The 15,000-nt window shown below is 36.7% G+C and overlaps 2 protein-coding genes across 2 annotated transcripts in view; one reads left to right on the top strand and one right to left on the bottom strand.

The window, feature by feature from the left end:
• Positions 1-1,535: 1,535 nt before the first annotated feature.
• LOC133550029 (uncharacterized) lies at positions 1,536-9,111 on the top strand. Its single transcript, XM_061896027.1, has 3 exons — positions 1,536-2,178; positions 5,445-5,512; positions 6,460-9,111. Exons 1-3 carry the CDS (start codon positions 1,687-1,689, stop codon positions 6,536-6,538), a joined length of 639 nt encoding a protein of 212 aa, XP_061752011.1. The 5' UTR covers positions 1,536-1,686; the 3' UTR covers positions 6,539-9,111.
• The window catches only part of LOC133550028 (kelch domain-containing protein 1-like), a 19,034-nt gene continuing 12,922 nt past the window's right edge, over positions 8,889-15,000 (bottom strand). Inside the window, exons 12-13 of the mRNA XM_061896026.1 lie at positions 9,337-9,389; positions 8,889-9,263 (exon numbers count right to left, since the gene is read on the bottom strand). Coding sequence (XP_061752010.1) covers positions 9,104-9,263; positions 9,337-9,389 — 213 coding nt within the window. The 3' untranslated portion in view covers positions 8,889-9,103. The remainder of the gene's footprint in view (positions 9,264-9,336; positions 9,390-15,000) is intronic.

The following is a 15,000-nucleotide window of genomic DNA, read 5'->3' as shown; positions in this document are numbered from 1 at the left end:
TATATATATATATATATATATATACATATATACATATATACATATTCATATATATATACACACATATATATATATATTAATATATATACACACACATATATATATATATATATATATATATATATATATATAGAACTTGATTAATGAAAATATTCTTGGCAAATGCTTTCGCTATATATATATATAATATATATATATATATATACCTTTTGCCCGATTGTAGCAGAGATAGGGAATAAGCGGTAGGAAATGGATGGATGGATATACATGTACATATAGACATTATATATATTATACATGTATATACATACACACAAATATTATATATATATACATACACACAAATATTATATATATATATATATATATATACATACACATATACATACATATAAACACATAGATATATATACACGCACACACACACACACATACATAGCCCGCGCGACCCCGAACGGGACAAGCGGTAGAAAATGGATGGATGGATGTATATATATCCATCCATTTTCTACCGCTTATTCCCTTTTGGGGTCGCGGGGGGCGCTGGCGCCTATCTCAGCTACAATCGGGCGGAAGGTTGCGTACACCCTGGACAAGTCGCCAACTCATCACAGATAGACAGACAACATTCACACTCACATTCACACACTAGGGACAATTTAGTGTTGCCAATCAACCTATCCCTACATGTACTGTATATATACATACATATATATATATATATATACACACACAGACATATACATATATATAGCCCCCGCGACCCCGAACGGGACAAGCGGTAGAAAATGGATATATATATATATATATATATATATATTTTTTTTTTTTTTTTTTTTTTTTTTTTTCCTTGCCCTTTTGTGGGTTCTTCCGAGGATGTTGTAGTCGTAATGATTAGTGCAGTCCTTTGAGACATTTGCGATTTGGGGCTATATAAATAAACATTGATTGATTGATTGATTGATATATACACACACACCTATATACATACATATATGCACATGTGTGTGTATATATTGTAAAAACAAGCCGTGGGTGACAAAAATGGCCCACGAGCCGTACTTTGGACATTCCTGGTGAAAAAAACCCACTTGGGATACACTTAGTTTCCCCCCGAGTTCAAACAAACCCAGAAATGTTCCTGGTTTTCTCAGAACGGTTTCCTAATATGGAAACATTTGCTGTTGGGTACAGAAAGACCGACGACTGCAAGCCAGCAAATGTGTTGATGCTCAGTGGACACATGGAGATGTGCCTGCTGTGTCTTTTGTGTGTGCAAGTGGACAAACCACATCAGCTGTCAGGAAAGAATGTTCTTTGTTCCTCTTAATGAAGAAGTGGAGCCGTGTTGACCTCACTAAGTCTTATTAGCAGAGCACTGCATTTGCTATATAAATCATGCTGGGAGCAAGATGATGTCATTGACCCCTTCAGGTACTCGGGGGAAAGTTGGAACTATCAAGCACTATTCATGTTTGTCCTTTTCAGAAGAAGGAGGAGTTTTTTTTTTTTGTTTTTTTTCCAGCATGTGGTTGTGGGTCCAAGTGTTACGTAACTACATTCTGCTTCACTTACTTGGAGCTCCCACCACAGGAGCTCCAAAGTCACACTTAAGACGCAAGGTTCGTTTTTACTGAGAGACTTTAAACGGTTTTTTTTTTAGTTTGATGTTGTAGGGAAGACGCAATGGGCAGCGGGACGAGCCGCGGGACTAAAGTGGCACCTGCGGGGCTGAGCGAGGCAAACAAGGCGGCAAAAACCACCACGGAGGTCGGGTCATCTAAACAACACACTCCGGCCCGAGCCTTTCACCTCCTGAGGATCGACGCCCGCCGCAGGGCTCCACCGGCGGACTGTCACAGCACCGGCCACGACTCGGAGCACTCCGGGGACGACGAGGACGCGGACGTGGAGTTGGACGCCGTCCTCGCCGGCTATGAGGAGGAGGAGGAGGTGGTGGTGGTGGAGAAAAGGAAGGGGACTTGTGTGAAGAAGAGCTCCAAAAGGTCGAGAACGTACGGACTTTGTCATTTCAGTAGCCGGGAGGAAGATGAGGGTCAGGAGGGGAAGTCGTCCTCCTCCTCCTCCTCAGGACTGAAGGGGGCACAAGGGCCACATGGCTCCCGGGGAACAAACAACAACAAGAGGAGCCATGATCCCTTCACTGCCACGCACAACGTAATTATCACAACATTGATTGATTGATTGATTAATTGATACTTTAATTAGTAGATTACACAGTTCAGTACACATTCCGTACAATTGACCAATAATTATAAGTTTTTGAACTTGTTTAAGTCGGGGTCGACGTTAATAAATTCATGGTAAACAATAACACACTACATTACTACTGTTAACTATACAGTAATATTGCTTTATTTTATCGCTAAGGTCACGTTATTACACATGTACAATAATGTGTATTCCAATACTCAGTTAAGAAAAATGTATATATAGTACTAAACATTTATACATTACTAAAGGTAAACCATCATTTCATTTTGTAATTATAATTTAATGATGCAAAAATGTCATGTGATACGTTAAATACACATGTAAAGTATTTGTTTTAATATATATCTTATACAAATACATATATAAATTACAAACCCCGTTTCCATATGAGTTGGGAAATTGTGTTAGATGTAAATATAAACAGAATACAATGATTTGCAAATCCTTTTCAACCCATATTCAGTTGAATGCGCTACAAAGACAAGATATTTGATGTTCAAACTCATAAACTTAATTTTTTTTTGCAAATAATAATTAACTTAGAATTTCATGGCTGCAGCACGTGCCAAAGTAGTTGGGAAAGGGCATGTTCACCACTGTGTTACATCACAATTTCTTTGAAAAACACTCAATAAGCGTTTTGGGAACTGAGGAAATTAATTGTTGAAGCTTTGAAAGTGGAATTCTTTCTCATTCTTGTTTTATTTAGAGCTTTAGTCGTTTAACAGTCCGGGGTCTACGCTGTCGTATTTTACGCTTCATAATGCGCAACACATTTTCGATGGGAGACAGGTCTGGACTGCAGACGGGCCTGGAAAGTACCCGCACTCTTTTACTACAAAACCACGCCGTTGTAACACATGGCTTGGCTTGTCTTGCATAAATAAGCAGGGGCGTCCATGATAACGTTGCTTGGATGAAAACATATGTTGCTCCAAAACCTGTATGGACCTTTCAGCATTAATGGCGCCTTCACAGATGTGTAAGTTACCCATGCCTTCACAGATGCTGGCTTTTGATCTTTACGCCTATAACAATCCGGATGGTTATTTTCCTCTTTGTTCCGGAGGACACCACGTCCACAGTTTCCAAATATAATTTGATGCAGTACCGCCTGAGGGATAAATGGTCCGTAATATCATCGCTTACGTGCAGTGATTTCTCCAAATTCTCTGAACCGTTTGATGATTTTACGGGCCGTAGATGGTAAAATCCCTAAATTCCTCGCAATAGCTCGTTGAGAAATGTTGTTCTAAAACTGGTCGACAATTTGCTTACAAAGTGGTGACCCTCGCCCCATCCTTGTTTGTGAATTACTTAGCATTTCATGGAAGCTGCTTTTATACCCAATCATGGCACCCACCTGTTCCCAATTAGCCTGCACACCTGTGGGATGTTCCAAATAAGTGTTTGATGAGTATTTCTCAACTTTATCAGTATTTATTGCCACCTTTCCCAACTTCTTTGTCACGTGTTGCCGGCATCAAATTTTAAAGTTAATGATTATTTGCAACAAAAAAAGGTTTATCAGTTTGAACATCAAATATGTTGTCTTTGTAGCTTATTCAACTGAATATGGGTTGAAATTGATTTGCAAATCATTGTATTCCGTTTATATTTACATCTAACACAATTTCCCAACTCATATGGAAACGGGGTTTGTACAATTAATCTGTTAACACATCAACATGCATTTTAGTAACTTTATTAAATATATTCTTGAATATTTTTACTATTTTATGTTACAGCATGTTGCAATATGATGAAAATAAAACTGTTACCAATTAAGTATGAATGGTAAATGGGTTATACTTGTATAGCGCTTTTCTAAATGGGTTATACTTGTATAGCGCTTTTCTACCTTCAAGGTACTCAAGCGCTTTGACACAATTTCCACATTCACCCATTCACACACACATTCACACACTGATGGTGGGAGCTGCCATGCAAGGCCCTAACCACAAACCATCAGGAGCAAGGGTGAAGTGTCTTGCTCAAGGACACAATGGACATGACTATGTTGGTAGAAGCTGGGGATCGAACCAGGAACCCTCAGGTTGCTGGCACGGCCACTCGCCCAACGGCGCCACGTCGTCCCAAAGTATAAAACGTTAAATAACAAAAAATTCAAATATCCTTATTAAACATTCTAAGTCCATTTTCTACCGCTTGTCCCTTTCGGGGCCGCGGGGGTGCTGGAGCCTCTTTCTAGCTGCACTTGGGTGGAAGGCGGCGTACACCCTGGACAAGTCCCCACCTCATCACAGGGCCAACACAGACAACATTCACACTCACATTCATACACTAGGGCCAATTTAGTGTTGCCAATAGCTCTAAAGACGTGTGTGTGTGTATGTATATATATATATATATATACATACATATATATATATATATATATATACATACATATATATATATATATATACATACATATATATATATATATATACATACATATATATATATATATATATATATATATATATATATATATATATATATATATATAATCATATATCACTTATTTTTAAAATAACTTATTAGCTGAATAAATGTATTTACTAAACCAAAACATTAAGTATTCATTATAATTTTAAGTGATATTTTGAATTATTATTTTTAACTTTTTTCTTAGTATGTTACTATTAGGTAAAGTTAAGAAGTGAAAAATTAAACAAAATTAAATACATTTAAAAAAATATTTAAATGATTTATTGAATGGAAAAAGTAAAACATTCCAATGTAAATATTTTATAATAATGCTTTACACATGAGCCATTACCTCCAAATAGAATAGAGTATATCATATTTTGTTCAAACAAAAAATTAAGGTAATGTGCATTCCCATAAGTTTAAATTTGAATTAAGTCTACTAATTTACCCATGGTATTAAGTAATTTGTAACTTTTAAAATATATTGTTGTACTTCAATCAAATGTGTCTTCAGTATATTTAATCAAAAAGTGCATGAACATTATACCGCTTTACGATGATTATGTTACTCCGCAGTTATGTCGTACGCGGCTCAAAGCCACGAGGAGGCATGTTTTGTTTATACGTCATCTGCAGGAGATCAGCAACTGAACAACAACAAAATGACCATGAATTGTAAACTTTGTGAAGCCACTATTTTTGATGAAATTAACGACAACAATAACAAGTCACATTAACTGTAAGACTAATAATGTTTTCTTTCCCATTGTCAGTCTTCTCCTCGTGCCTTCTTGACAACAAGACCAGCACTGGGTCTCCACCATCCTCCACCATCACAAAAGTAAGTCGATCACTCCGTTCAATAATGAATTGTTGGGTTCAGTGATGTAGTTAAACACCCAGGAGGATCAAACTGCCCAAATATAGCAGATTAAATTAGGAACAAGAAGCAATGAATATGAAAATTTTTTGTTCTATTATTTTTTATTTTGTACATATTTGTTTTCAATCATATATTTTTGTTCTAATTCATTCTTTTTACTATACATGTTTATATATATATATATATATATATATCTATACATATACATACATATATATATATATATATATATATATATATATATATATATATATACATACATACATAATACATACATACATACATATATATACACACATATACATACATACATACATACATACATACATATACATATATATATATATATATATATATATATATATATATATATATATATATATATATATATATATATATATATATATATATATATATATATATATATATATATATATATATATACATATACATACATACATACATACATACATACATATATATATATAAAGTTGTTTTATTTTTCAAAATAGCTCTGATTACTGCTTTGCACACTCTTGGCATTTTTTCAATGAGCTTCAAGCACACCTGTGGAGTGAAAACCATTTCAGGTAACTACCTCTTGAAGCTCATCGAGAGAATGCCAAAAGTGCAAAAGTGTACGAAAATGTAATCAGAGCAAAGGGGGGCTATTTTGAAGAAGCTAAAATATGTTTTCAGTTATTATTATTTTTTTATGTACATAAATCCACACGTTTTTTCACGGTGACAATGTACAATGTAAATAGTCATGAAAATAAAGAAAATGCATTGAATGAGAAGGTGTGTCCAAACTTTTGGCCTCTACTGTGTATGTGTATGTATATACGTATATATATATATATTTTTTTTTTTTTTTTTTTTTTTAATGTGTCCTTTTTCTTCAGCATTTCAGCTACGCCAGTCATGCTGTACGATGGCTCAGAAGAGGAACTGATGGACACCATCGAGAGAGACTTTAGCTGACCTTTCACTGTGTTTTTCGACAGGAAAGCTTTAACATGTAGAGACAACACACTTCATGTGTAACCTACCTAGTTTGATGGAAAAATTGTCCGCAAGGCGCATGGTGTTGCTATGGAAGAGAAGAGTGTTGTGTTATGTAGAAGTGCAACATGAGCACATTTTGGTTAATGCAGCCAACGTGCAAAGGAAGCCATGTGTTTCTGGCTATGTTTATTTAAAGGTTCCTTCCTGACCACTTACGGAGCATTTCTCCACCCACTGAAGGAAAGAATGTCTGCCACAAAAAGTCTTTATTGGACCAAACCGCTCAACTGTTAGCCATTGATGTCTGCTGCCACCTAGTGGTGAGATACCAGCATGTACGTGTATGTCAACAAAAAAGTACCTTTTGACAAGAGTTTTATTCGGGCCACATTGAAAAGAATAAAATGGTATTTTAACGGGGGAAAATAAATATTAGTAAAACGGAAAGGCTCTTACAGAGTTGAAATTTCGCTGAGGATTTAATAGTGAACGCAGCCATTTGTCTTATTTTTGGTGGATTTATTAGGCTGTGGTCTTTATACACACGCAGCATCAGTATTTGGGGAAAAAAGAAGAAAGTGGAAAAATACACCATCTGCAAAATGTATGTAAGTTTTACCTAGTCCCATAGCACGTACCACAAAAGCTATTTTTGCGCTTGCCTTGTCTGAATATGAACAACTTATGGGTAGAATATGCACTCTTTCTGCAACCTTCAAACACATTGGATGAAGAGGAAACAGGCGCTTTTGCTCGTGAAGTAAAACATATACCACGTGAAATAAATGTAGTTTGCACTACAATAGCAATACCATTCACATCCATCACTACTTTGTATAATGCTGATTTAGTGCGACCAAAACTAATCAGGAATGCTCATAACATATTATAGAAGCGTGGGTCATTGCTTACATCCAGGGCAGCCACATTTTAGGTAGGTGTGTAAAATTTAAAAAAGTAATTCCAGTATTATCAGAGAGGTCTTATGAAGACGACTTCAGTGATATAATTCATCCTGTGATAAATATTAAGAAAGTTGGGAATTTTAGTTTACGGGGATCAAGATTGTAGGTGTGACCTTTTTCTTAAAAACTTCACAAATTTCTTAGTATTTATCCCATTTTAAAAAAGGTTGGCATTGTTGCAAAGCTTGTTAAACAAAGAAACAGAAACATAGGTTTCACAGTTATGGTGTATTTCTAATTGATCAAATTCATTAAATTATTGTAGGAAGTGAAGGAAAACAAGATTGGTCCAACTTCACTCGTGACGCAAGTCATATCACAGCGACCAGGAAAAGAAAGGTGACGGGTCTAAAAAAATCGATGTGCAAATCTATTAATTGAAAACACATTCGGCAGACTCCCAGATAAATGCATAATTTATACTTTAAAAAAGTTTTAAGGAATTTTTTACACACTAGATTTTTTGCAGGGGAGTTTCGTCGATGCTAAACGAGCTTTGTGGCGCGACTACTTGTCAAAAACAAAAAAATGTATGTTTTGAATGAACATGGTTATGTGTTCTACGTCATGAGTATAGTGTATAGTAGTGACGAAACAACACGTACGCAGTTGAACTCTGAAAACAGCGGTCCTGTCGCTATTTGCGATGGCGCATTCAAGCGTGAAACGCTCCAAGTGACCACTGCAAAGGGCCAGCCAGCGGCGAATACACACACCTACAAATCTGGAACCACCTCAGGGTGGTCGGAAATCCGACTCAGAACTCTGAATTTCCGATTTTCCAGTACAAATGGAACGCACCTTGAGTGTTGAGAAAAAACATTATCAAACAAACAAATTTAAAAATTGTAGGCTTCCTAAAAAAATGTAACATCCAAGATAATATTTAAAAAAAAAAAAAATTGTAACAAAATATAAACAATGTTAAATAGTAGTAATAATATTTATAGAGAAAAAAATTAATTACAGGCAGGAATTGCAGGAATAAAGTGGTAAAGAGAAGAAAAGTTGAACTTGAACATTACATATTTATAATATGTAGTCTTAATAAGAGCAATCGGACAAAAACATTGAAAAGAGGGACGTGCAGTAGAAAATGGATGCAAGGACGTTCTATTATTAAAAGAATATCTTACCAGAAAGTGAGAAAAAAGACTTCTGATGAAATAATTCTGTTTTTCTCACACTCCCACAACAGGTGGTCTCTTATTTAATTTTGGGTCTGGCAGTATTCAAATGATATTTTACTCTTTTCTGTGTGGCCTTAACACTCGTCTGTGCCTTAGGTCCACTGAACGACTGGTGACTTCCCACAACAAAATGTGTAGAGTGTGTTTCTCAAATACAAAGATAGAATAAAACATTTTTTGTGCCATTTAATCATAATGACAAGAACAGTTTTTGTTTTGTTTACAATTGCACCATAATATGAAAGGAAAATTCCTTACATGTTTTTACAATATATATTTTTAAAACATAACATAAAAATTGTAACCAACATTTGACGTTAAACGTTAAAAAGAATGTATTTCAAAAATGAATATAAATGCTAATAAAAATGCTTTGTTGTTGATATTTAAAGGAGTTGCGTGTGAGTGTGACTGACTTCCTTTGAAGGCCTGTAGAACAATGCTCTCCTGTCCACCGCCGCCCGCAGTTTGGTAGGAAGAAGAGGCAGCTGCTGTCTGAGAGCTTCACACGAATTCACATTCTTTGCGATGTAGTCCTTGCAAATTCTGCAAGGATGAAAAAAAAAAAAGGGTTTGACGTTCACCTAAGAAATAGAACAGGCAATAGAGAAGCGTTTACCTAAACAGTGGGTGTGGCCCCATCTGGAAGACCAGAGCATCATTGCAGTGACCCTGAGGAAACATTCAAAAGGTAAATTGGGGCTACAAAATTATTTGATTAGTCATCTACGACTAATAAGCCACAATGTTAAATGAAATAACTCGGAATGAAAGTGTGTGTCCTTTTTAGCACAAGCAGTGAACAATTAGGCTTTATTACAGAGGGCTAAATGAGAAATATTTATTTGCGTCGCAATTACTCTTTGATTCATGGTTTCAATATGGGTACTAGGGGTGTGAGAAAAAATCGATTCTCACGTTGTGCGATTCAGAATCGCTTCTATATATTTATTTTTTTTAAATCGATTTTTTTTTGTTTTGTTTTATTTTTATCAATCCAACAAAACAATACACAGCAATACCATAACGATGCAATCCAATTCCAAAACCAAACCTGACCCAGCAACTTTCAGAACTGCAATAAACAGAGCAATTGAGAGGAGACACAAACAGAACAAACCAAAAGTAGTGAAACAAAAATTAATATTATCAACAACAGCATCAATATTAGTTATAATTTAAGCATAGCAGTGATTAAAAATTCCTCATTGACATTATCATTAAACATTTATAAAAATTTAAAAAAAGAACAATAGTGTCACAGTGGCTTACACTTGCATTGCATCTCATAAGCTTGACAACACACTGTGTCCAATGTTTTCTCAAAGATAAAATAAGTCATATTTTTGGTTCGCTTAATAGTTAAAACAAATTTACATTATTGGAATCAGTTGATAAAACATTGTCCTTTACAATTATAAATGCTTTTTTTTTTTTTTTAAATCTACTACTCTACTAGCATGTCAGCAGACTGGGGTAGATCCTGCTGAAATCCAATGTGTTGAATGAATACAGAATCGTTTTGAATCGGATAAATATCGTTTTTGAATCGAAAATCTCGTTGAATCGAAAAAAATCAATATATTATCAAATCGTGACCCCAAGAATCGATATTGCATCAAATTGTGGGACACCCAAAGATTCGCAGCCCTAATGGGTACCTTAGACGTTTCTTTGACAACAACGCAATAGGTTATCTACCAAGTGGCTTTCGAGTAACCGCGTGTTGTGACTTAATGTGTGCGTTCTTTAATGTGAAGAGACATCACAAATACTAAATGTAAAATGAAGACTTTTGTCTTTTCTGATTTACAACTGTTACAACTCATGTAAAACAATGCTAGGGCGTCAAATCATGAGTTTCATTGCATTTGGACGTGGAGTTATACATGCCTTTCGTGTGTTCATGGGGTTTGAGAATATTTTCCTCACAGCGTGGAATCAGTGACGTCACACATTGACGGACGTACATATGTGGGCCTTCTTTGACATGATGTGTCGAAAAGCCTGCTCTTCTCTGATGAGTCGGCCAGCTGAGACTGCTGCCACTAGAAATTCCAAATATCCCTTCTTGTTTCATGCACTCCCACCTGCTTGCTATTTTTAAAAGAAATACTATGAAATATACACTTCTGTTTATTTATCCAACACATTTGGGACACTACAAAATTGGATTGGTCGGTGAACTCCGGCCGAAAAAGAGGCAACACTGACATTACTACAAGGTTTGAGGAAACAAGAGAAGGTCAAATAAAGTATTATTTGTATATAATCTTGGCATGCACATAATACCACTAATCTGCAACCTGTAGTGACAAAAATGCTGATTAAAGCAGTTTTGTATGCAGCACTGTAGCTCTCTGAGTGTGCAAGTGCACTTAATGTTGTGATCGGTGAATCGATATAAAATTGTGAAGTTTATTTTCGACCGTAACTGAAAAAAAAATGTTGGCGATGTTTATCTTCAAGATATATATTTAAAAAGCGAGCATTTTCAAAATATAATCTATTAGGGTTAGGGTTATGGTTAGGGTTAAACTATCCCCACCCTCTCTCCTGGAGAGGGTGGGGCCTAGTTTCATCAAAATTTGGGAACGCCTCCACAATTGAACATCTTGCATACAGACTCAAAGAACGAATTAAAAAAGTGACTATAGAGAAAAATGTATGCAAAATGTATGCCAAAAAAGCTTCCAATACATATTTTGTAGACTACAAGAAAGTTATTTAAATGTAGCCTAAAAAGCATTTAATCTAGCGTGTCACAGGGTAGGGGGCTGGTCGGGTTTCCAGCCCCCTGCTAGTCAGGTAGGGGCGTACCTGCCGGGAGTACACTAGGAAGTCTGGAACATCGTCAACACCTTTATCCTGACGGACAAAAAAGTGTTTTTTTGTTTTTGCTTTTTTTTAGCTATTTAAAAAGGGTCACATTGGAGGATTACCTGGTTTTACAGCATGTTTATGATGTGAATTCAAAACGGAAAAAAATAAAAACTGTTTCTTCTAATATTAGGAACCCACTGGCAAAATGAAAAACATTAAATAAATGTATTATTGCTATTTTAGTTGGTATTTTTGATTTTCACTACAAAATGGTAATAACACTTTGCCACCAGTCTAACAAGGAATATGCTTTCATAGGTTGAAAATGACAAACCTTAAATCAATAAGGAATCAATAAAATAAAATAAAATATTATGAAATAAAACAGTTTTACCCTTAAATTAGACCCGCCCCGTAGCCCTCACCCCCATAGCCATGCAGTGCTTTGAGAAGCTAATCAAAGACCACATATGCTCCTCCTTTCCCCCCGCTATAGACCCCCTGCAATTTGGATACCGCCCAAAGAGGTCAACTGACGATGCAAAACACACGTATTGCATACTGCCATGACACACCTGGACAAAAGGCAGGGGAACTATGGGAGAATGCTGCTCATAGACTATAGTTCAGCATTCAACACCATAGTCCCATCCAAACTTGTCATCAAGCTCAAGGACCTGGGTTTGAACTCAATCCTCTGTCAGGGGGTCCTGGACTTCCTGACAGGCAGACCACAAGGGGTGAGAGCAGGGAACTGCACCTCATCACCCATTATCCTCAACACCGGTGCCTCCTCTATTCACTGTACACACATGACTGTGTGGCTAAAAACACCACCAACTCTATTGTGAAATTTGCTGATGACACAGCTGTGGTGGGCCTGATCTCCAGAAACGATGAGACGTTCTACCTGAGTGAAGTGAAGAACCTGGCACTGTGGTGTCAGGAGAACCACCTCGCCCTGAATGTCAGCGAGACCAAGAAGATCATAGTGGATTTTAGGAGACGGGAGGCAAGGAACTACAGTCCCCTTAGCATAGAGGGGACGCCGGTCGAGAGAGTGACCAACTTCAAATACCTTTGAGTGAAAATATCAGCCACACACAGACAAAGTGGTGAAAAAGGCACAACAGCGTCTGTACTTCCTCAGGAGACTGAGGAAGTTTAAGCTAAACCACAAGATCCTCAGAAACTTCTACTCAGGCACAACAGAGTGTCATGACTGGAAACATCCCCCACTGGTAAGGGAATAGCACCCCACACAACCGCAACAGACTGCAGAGTGGCCAGATCAGCCGAGCGCACCATCGGAGGTGTGCTCACCAACCACCTGCAACAATTACACCAGGCGGTGTAGATCCAAAGCCAAGAGGATTGTGAGGGACTCTGGCCACCCAAGCAACTGCCTCTTCTCACTGCTGCAGTCAGGCAAGCGCTACCGGAGTCTCAAGGCCAACACGGAGAGACTCAGGAGGAGCTTCTATCCCCAAGCCATCAGACTGCTCAACTGCATCGCTGATTAACACTTATCACAATTGCACAAAGCGCACGCAAAAGATCACTTTACTTACCACAGTAATTACCGGACTAAAAAAAATGTCATTCAGTGATTGTAAATAATGTAAAAAATAATGTAAAAACAAGAGGATAAAGAAGTCATACTGTTCCATTAACTTTGTTCATGCTACTGTTACTACTCAACTGCCAAAGAACTGTAGACACCTTCAGATTTGTTCCTTCCTATACTGTATATACTGTTACACTATTTTATATTGCACTGGTACTGTATTTGACTACTGTACTTCTACTTGTACTGATCTTTCTACCATAACTTCTGTGACTTATTGTGCAGCTTAATTGTCTTGTAATTAATGTATATCAGAGATATTACATTTTTTGTATTTTTTTGTATTTAGTGTATTAGATTCTGCAACTAATGTTTGGATCCCAATTTACGCAATATCTTAAGAGCATGGAAAAAAGCATTTCACTGTTGTGTAGTCTGCATGTGACAAATAAACTTGAACCTTGAACCTTGAAATTACAAATAACGAGAAAGAAGGCGCTTATTGATTACGGCGTCAATGGAAAACTCGCGCAAAGCTCTTCAAGTAAATCTTTGTTGTATATGGCGATATCCTCTGACATCACACTTGGGAAAATGTGTGCAAATTCCGAACGGCTCATTTGGAGGAAGTGAAGGTGCAGAAAGACAAGATTGTTTTATACAGTAAATGCCTCCATGGTTTGAGTTCACATTTCAAATGACTAATGCTTGACTTGCTTACTTTAGTTTACATATAGTGTTTTGGTAAGGGCAGCACAGGGGAGCAGTGGTTAGCTGTCGTGCTTCACAGCGAGAAGGACCTAGGTTTGGAGTCGTTCTGTGTGGAGTTTGCATGTTCTCACCGTCACAGCGTGGGTTTTCCAACTTCCTCCCACTTCTAAAGACATGCAACTGGGGATAGGTTGATTGGCAACACTAAAATTGTCCCTGCTGTGTGAATGTGAGTGCGAATGATTGTCTGTCAAACTGTGTTGGCCCTCCGATAAGGTGGCGACTTGTCTTATGCTCAAGTGCAGCTGGGATAGGTTCCAGCCCCCCAACAAGGGACAAACTGTAGAAAATAGATAGATGGATGAATGAATGTTCCTGGTAAATGTAGTTTCCTTTTTCGGAAATGAGTCTGGTTTGTTCCGTTATTGACCTCCGCTAACAAGACATATTATCCTTCATCTTTTGACATGGCAGAAATGCTTCATGTTTTTGGTATAAATGTAGACAGGGGGTTTTAGTTTTAGACTTGTATCCATTTAGAGCAGGGGTCTCAAGCTCAATTTACCTGGGGGCCACTGGATGCAGAGTCTGGGTGAGGCTGGGCCGCAAGAAAAGATTTCTTTAAAAAAAAATCTTTTAAGATGTTTTTATTTTCAACATAAAATAAAATCAAAATATAAATGAACAAAATTTGAATTAAGTAAATATATCAGTCATAGGTATTAACAATAATAATTTGATTTCTCCAGTGAGCAACAATGTATACAAATACTTACTGTGATGTTATGAGCTAGGGCAGTGGTTCTCAAATGGGGGTACGCATACCCCTGGGGGTACTTGAAGGTATGCCAATGGGTACGTGAGATTTTTTTTTAAATATTCTAAAAATAACAACAATTCAAAAATCCTTTATAAATATATTTATTGAATAATACTTCAACAAAATATGAATGTAAGTTCATAAACTGTGAAAAGAAATACAACAATGTAATATTTAGTGTTGACAGCTAGATTTTTTGTGGACATGTTCCATAAATATTGATGTTAAAGATTTTTTTGGGGGTGAAATGTTTAGAATTAAGTTAGTGAATCCAGATGGAGCTCTATTACAATCCCCAAAGAGGGCAATTTAAGTTGATGATTACTTCTATGTGTAGAAATATTTATTTATAATTGAATCAC

Source organism: Nerophis ophidion, linkage group LG03 (genome assembly GCF_033978795.1).
Source record: "Nerophis ophidion isolate RoL-2023_Sa linkage group LG03, RoL_Noph_v1.0, whole genome shotgun sequence".
Taxonomy (NCBI): domain Eukaryota; kingdom Metazoa; phylum Chordata; class Actinopteri; order Syngnathiformes; family Syngnathidae; genus Nerophis; species Nerophis ophidion.
Note: the sequence above shows the minus strand (reverse complement) of the source record. Positions and strands in the feature narration are given on the sequence as shown.